Here is a 6,000-nt window from a genome sequence, read left to right as displayed (position 1 = left end):
CTGGGTACAAAAATCACAACAGTAAGCAGTCTAATTTCCCAAAATGCTCAGAATTTTGTATAATTTTCTCACAAATCTTGATGCAATATGCAATAGACTATTTTTGTGCATAATTCCCTTATCCCAAGCTGGGATTAGGCAGAAAGCTATGCAATATTCAATTTATACATTATAATGTGATGCAATAAGGTATTTTCAACTGTACAACAGATAATGGAGACGGAATTGAAAGTGATACTGTTATGTCTTCACTTTATGGACGACTCGAAGCGGGATTGCGACCTAGACGGACATTCCAATGACGGCTCCTTGGTCTCACTGATGTAATCTAGTATTGTAGGAAAGCACGTTGAGTAACAGAAATGAAAACTGTTGATCAATCAAAAACTGAGTTATGCGGGTACCCATTAAAATATTACGATAGAAATTAGGGACTAGATAATTGTGATTAGTGCGTTATTTGTAAAGGTGAAGCTCAGCACACTGCCTCAAGATTTAACGCCAGACAGAGTATCTTACCCAATATAGTGCCACAACACGTACTCATGCTCACGAATAGCATGCGAATGTGAACACCTGTCATTACCAGGAGAGCATCGGAAGAACTAATTTAAAAAAGCACATACGATCGACCCAGGTTGCAGGAAACGTCGACATTATAATTGCCCCTTTTCTCTTGAGACTCCGCATAGTGAGTGTGACGTCTATAAGGAACACTGTTCTTTGCACGTCATTGTGAATACGCGGATATTCTCGGTTCTGAGTCGCCACCATCTCGATGTCCCTAATGGCAAAGGATCTAGGGTAACGGTACAGATAGCCTCCTCTCCAATAGCTTTTGTAATTGCTGTTGCGGTGTTTTGAAACAAAACTTCATTGAACATTACATTACGACATGAAAAAAAGGGTATACAGCAAGGGACTGTCGCATTCTTTGCTTCGACACCAATGACGAGCAAATACATTGTCGTCACGAAGGACGCGCTGCCTGATGAATCATATAAATCAGTATATGACTTTGATGAAAGACATGTAAATGACAAAAATGCAATAGGTCTCAGTGTGTATTGTATGGTTTCGTCCAGTTCCCTTCTTGAACAGAAGTGAATCAGGCTCATTAAATCAGGTTTATGGAATCATAGACCAGAAGATGGCGCAGACATGCAAGATATTGAAGACTTACTGTATATTCTTGTTCCAAGTCCACAGCATGACCTAATACACCAAAGTAAAGAGCATGTAGAACAACGCATGTGCCAGGTTAAGTCGACATGCAACGTCGTCCCAATCGCAACGCAACATTTCCTAGTACTGGACACTCCCTCTTACGGACGAAGCAACAGCCTTGTTAAGGACTGTCAATGGCACTGACTCGACGGTCGGAGGCTGGCGTCAAGCAGCGTGGCATGCCCGTTTGTTGTGAAGAAGAAGGAAAAAAAACAACGCCTTGTACTTTGAGCTTACTAAGCAGTTTGGATGTGTTTGGCACAATGGTGGGTCGATTTTGACATGGCCATCGGAGTCGAACTGTCCTCTATTGTTCATGAATTATATCTATCCTTCAACGATACCCAAGCAAAGTTGTTTGACTGTCTCTTCTACACACTCGTCCTGCACTTTTAATATCTTTTTTCCCACATGGCTGCGTTGTCATATTTCAAGATCCAATAGTGGAAGCTTCGTTTGGTCAAGAGGTTAATCAATCAACTCCCTGGCACTGGTCTCGATATTGTCCTGGGGGAATGCCAATATGCGACTCAATTCTATTCACTTGTCCGCTTGGTTGACTTTGGTTCGCATGTTTATGAGAACGCCAGCAGTCGCGATGCTCCGTGATGCTAGAGCAGATTGAAGGGGTACCAGATCAGGTAACCCTTGTTCAGCAACTACCAAGTCTATGCCAAAAGCCAACGATACGCGGTCGCGATAAGGGATAAGACTACAAGATATGTAGAGCTTGCTCTAGCAGATATCAGAAATCCGTATGGCCTGGGTGTTGTCGTAGAAATCTCAACTCCAAATCGGGCGAACAACCACTTTTCTGCGGATTAGTGGCCAAGGTAAGGCGCATGCCCGCCTTTCTGCTTCGTCCCACTTGTTCTCTCCCTCCTTCACTTAACACACTCTTTTCTCTGCGCTTATCTCAATCCGCGCTTTCGTTTCAATTTTTTACTTCAATCCTGTCTGCAGGGCACGATGAGACTCTCATTTGATTTTTCTCACTCGGCTTGGTCCAGATTTTTCACACATCCAGGCTCCAAACTACTCTCGTAAGGCAGGTTACCCTCAGGATTATATAGTGCTTGACCAGTATATCTCTCCCAGGTTGCCGGAGGAAATTCTCGTTGACGAGATTTTTTCTTGGTTGTCCGTACGCGATATAGTTCGTCTCAGGCAGGTACGTAGAAATTTCGTGAAGTGGTTTAATACGCGTCTGATGTGGCTTAGGTGTGCAAAGCGCTTGCTGTGCTCACGAAGAAACCCGTTATATGGAAGCGCTTCCTCCCGTACATTTCGCAACTGCAGCAACCCCTTGCTCCACTTCCGCCAACGTACATGTACGGTCTCGAACAACTTACTGGTCATGAGATGGAATCAGTTGTTTCGCGCGCTATCACCTATGACAAGACGTGGAAGCAGCATAAAATCGAATATCAAGACACCTGCGAGGTATTCGCGCATCAGCACGTCGAGGAAGTGGTGCTTCTACCAGGTGGACATTATCTCGTAATGTCTGTGAAGTCGTTTGATGGACAATATGGACTGGCTATCTGGTCACTCGGACATAGAGCTACACAGAGGCCAGCACCAGTCCTCTTCCGCCGTACGGAAGTCAGGGCGTATGGTCTTACAGCAAAATACATGAACCTTGGTCCTTTTCATGGTATCGTGGTCGCATTTTTACGCAAACGACATAAATACGATAATGACTCAAGGTATATGTATGTGACCTCTTCTGAAACTTTACCTTAAAGGCTTTACTGAAATGCTCATTAGCCCAGAAACGTTTGAGTTAGGGGGTAAAGAAGACCAAGAGGATCCTTTCATGCCTCTCAAGTATGAATGCACAGCCCTATTTGTCCCCGTAATGCTTCTCGACATTTTCAATGATCGCAAAGCGCGACCCATGACGGACGAATACGCAGAGAGAGTTAAATTGGTCGCCTCAAAAATTGTTGCCACACATGCCATACCTGAAGGCTTGGCCCTTGATATTTGGACCGACGTAGGACGTGTTCGGACCGGAGCGCAGTTAGGCGTGGTCAGCCTCGACGTTATCCAAGACGTACCTGTCATGTGTGTCGTAAAACGACCAAACAAAATTGTCATTCAGCCTTTGGGAAATCTTGTTGACAACCGTTCGGTTTTAGAATGTCTCCCCATTCCGCAATATGGCGAGACTGTAGGTCATCGGTCTCACAAGTAGCTCCTAGTACTGACTTTCTTGATTCATAGCATCACTCTATCTGGAACTTCCGCGTACTTCCAGACCAAAGTCGAATTCTCGTGGTTCGCAACATTACAAAGAATGACGCGGTTGAGATGGAGTCCGACCATCTCGTCTTTGAGACATATGGAATTCCGGATTTCGGAGAAACACTACAACTTGACGCCTGGGGTAGGAACACGCTGACATTGGGTCGCTATCTAAATGTCCAGATATCCGAAGTGCAGCGAACAGTCCCTCCGGACTATGACGATTCTATTACGCCGAACCTCACAAGGGGCCGCTATCCCCAACCCTTGTCAATTTACCTTCGTACAGCGAAAGGTATGGCTCATCATAGCCTGTGGCCCGTTGAGAAAACGGCCCAGCAGATGTTTTTATATCCAACTCCAGAGCAGGAAAGATCCCGACACTTCATCTACTCCTTTGAGAGAACCAGGCACTACTTCATCGGCGACGCGATTGACGATACTTTCGGCGAAGAGATGGATTACGAAAGTGAAGATACTGAGGACAGAAACGGAACTCGCAAGTCACCACCGCGAAGACGTAAAGATGACGCACTGCGTATCCTGCCTGGTGCTCGACGTGCATTCGTTTATGCCATTCCACGGAATTATCGATCGACAGAACCGCCGGTCACTGCATGCTGGGGGTTCCAGTATAATAGGAAGGACTATACGAAGTTTCTCGACGAACCGCCCATGACGAATGCCGAATTTGTGGACACTTGGCCAGAGCTTGAAACACCTGAGTCTTCGCAAGAGATGCCCATCCCAGAAGATACTGACAATCCATACCATCCGAGTCTGGACATTCCTCCTGCAGCCATGGAAAGAGAAACGATGCTTGGACCCATGAAGCTTCCACTCGACCTTCAAGCTAAGCTTCCCTTGGGTCTGTCTGCTGTCTGCTTTGACGAAGACACTGGACGTACCGTATTCGCAACGAAGGCAGATAACCATCTGCATATCGTCGATTTTGCTCACTCTCGTCCGCAAGGTACGTGTTCCCTAATCACTGTAGAACTTGCTCAACCGTGTCACCTCTAACGCTTACCTCACAGATGCTGATGACGCTATGCATAATAAAGAGATGGACGAACGTTTGAAGAACGTGAAAACTCCCTGGGATTGTTTCGCATCGTCCAAGAATACTCGCAATTAAATTTACACTTTGGTTTTATATCACATAACCTGTACTCACATCTCACCCTCCCTTGTCTCAATAGTCTTTTTCATGGACCATCATTCTTGTCTCCTTTCACATTAACCACGGACATTCATTACAATACGTCGATAGTCATTCGACAAAGTTGATAGGAAATAGTCTTTCATTAGAATACCAAGGACGATCTAAAAGAATTTGCGTTATCACAGGAAAGGACGTAGCAATGTATTCTCAGTTATACGACGACTTCACCCTCTACAGCTTCTGCCTCGAGGCCGACTCGCTGAAGGATGGTATCATACCGATCGCGGTCCATATGCTTGATATACTTCAGCATCTTCGCCCTCTGGTGTACCAGTAATCGCAGAGAACGACGTGAATGGACGTCTTTCTTACGTTCCATGAGATGGCTCCAAAGATTACGAATTTTCATTGTCAAGAGAGCAACTTGTTCGTTTAAGTATCAGATACGGTACGTCGGATCACTAGTATAAAAAAAACTCACCCTGCACCTCGGGATAGCCAGAATCATTTGCGTTTTGCGTTGGTGAGAAAGCCGCGATAATTCGTCTACGATTCTCAAATGCAATCCCTCGAGCATTCGCATTCCTCAAATCCACAATACGTGCCAATTGTCGAGCCTTTTCCATCTCCTTCTGGCGAAATTCAGCCAAATGCCTCTGGTCCTCGATGCTTAGATTCTCAGGGTTACCGATGTTGGCCTTAAGTCGATCTTGAAGGTCTGGATCAACTTGCTCAACTTCGGCAACCAAAGAGGTGTCGGGCAAGTGCTTGAAGAAGAATTCAAGCTGTCCCTTTCGATTCTCTACGCCGTCGAGTCCATCCATACCATAGCTTGTATGCTCGGGCAAATTGATTTCAGTGTCGTTCCCCGTTAGTGGAGTGGGCGCAAGGGATCCAAGTTCCTCGGATGTAACGAGTATTTTTGCGAGGTCGCTTTTTCGCCATTTCTTTTCCTCCTCTCCTGGGCGTGTTCCCAGAACGGGATGAGGTCTATTCTCGGCGTAGGTACGAGCTCTCTCCGCCTTCTTTTCGATATTTGTTCTCCGGACAAGACGTGCGGTGCGTTGTTTTTGAGACTCGGCGAGACGAACTGCAGATGTGTGTAGTGCTGCTGTAGAGCGTATCGCAGAAAGGCAATGTGATGACTTTGACGAAGATGCGATGCTCGCTGAGTGAAATATACGTGGATTTAGTTGTGCGTGAATGTCGACCAGAAGGATGCTTCGTACCTAAGGAATTGCCAACTTTGAAGAACGACATTTTTGTTGTCCAGACAAAAAAAATGCCGCGCAGACGTTGAAGTTCTACAGGATCCCTTGACTTCTTTAATGCATCCACTAGACAACGACCAAGGTACT

The 6,000-nt window shown here is 45.7% G+C and overlaps 2 protein-coding genes across 2 annotated transcripts; one reads left to right on the top strand and one right to left on the bottom strand.

The window, feature by feature from the left end:
- The first annotated feature begins 2,065 nt into the window (after window positions 1-2,065).
- Window positions 2,066-4,712, top strand: FOMMEDRAFT_171011 (uncharacterized protein). The gene is made up of 6 exons (XM_007271142.1): window positions 2,066-2,270; window positions 2,326-2,398; window positions 2,449-2,942; window positions 2,998-3,403; window positions 3,457-4,450; window positions 4,515-4,712. The coding sequence occupies exons 1-6, from the start codon at window positions 2,197-2,199 to the stop codon at window positions 4,613-4,615; spliced, it is 2,142 nt and encodes a 713-aa protein (XP_007271204.1). The 5' UTR covers window positions 2,066-2,196; the 3' UTR covers window positions 4,616-4,712.
- Window positions 4,713-4,778: 66 nt separating this feature from the next.
- Window positions 4,779-5,980, bottom strand: FOMMEDRAFT_143178 (uncharacterized protein). The gene is made up of 3 exons (XM_007271141.1): window positions 5,872-5,980; window positions 5,124-5,810; window positions 4,779-5,065 (listed from the first exon to the last, which is right to left on the bottom strand). The coding sequence occupies exons 1-3, from the start codon at window positions 5,900-5,902 to the stop codon at window positions 4,854-4,856; spliced, it is 930 nt and encodes a 309-aa protein (XP_007271203.1). The 5' UTR covers window positions 5,903-5,980; the 3' UTR covers window positions 4,779-4,853.
- Window positions 5,981-6,000: the final 20 nt, after the last annotated feature.

The sequence above is a fragment of the Fomitiporia mediterranea genome (assembly GCF_000271605.1).
Source record: "Fomitiporia mediterranea MF3/22 unplaced genomic scaffold FOMMEscaffold_15, whole genome shotgun sequence".
NCBI classification, from domain to species: domain Eukaryota; kingdom Fungi; phylum Basidiomycota; class Agaricomycetes; order Hymenochaetales; family Hymenochaetaceae; genus Fomitiporia; species Fomitiporia mediterranea.
This window is presented reverse-complemented; position numbering and strand designations above follow the sequence as displayed.

Coding starts and splice junctions, on each gene's coding strand:
- FOMMEDRAFT_143178 (XM_007271141.1), bottom strand. CDS start 5,902: ATGTCGTTCTTCAAAGTTGGCAATTCCTTAG. Junction 5,811..5,871: donor CAAAGTTGGCAATTCCTTAG/GTACGAAGCATC, acceptor TATTTCACTCAG/CGAGCATCGCATCTTCGTCA. Junction 5,066..5,123: donor TGGCTATCCCGAGGTGCAGG/GTGAGTTTTTTT, acceptor TAAACGAACAAG/TTGCTCTCTTGACAATGAAA.
- FOMMEDRAFT_171011 (XM_007271142.1), top strand. CDS start 2,197: ATGAGACTCTCATTTGATTTTTCTCACTCGGCTTGGTCCAGATTTTTC. Junction 3,404..3,456: donor TTCCGCAATATGGCGAGACT/GTAGGTCATCGG, acceptor CTTGATTCATAG/CATCACTCTATCTGGAACTT. Junction 4,451..4,514: donor TGCTCACTCTCGTCCGCAAG/GTACGTGTTCCC, acceptor CTTACCTCACAG/ATGCTGATGACGCTATGCAT.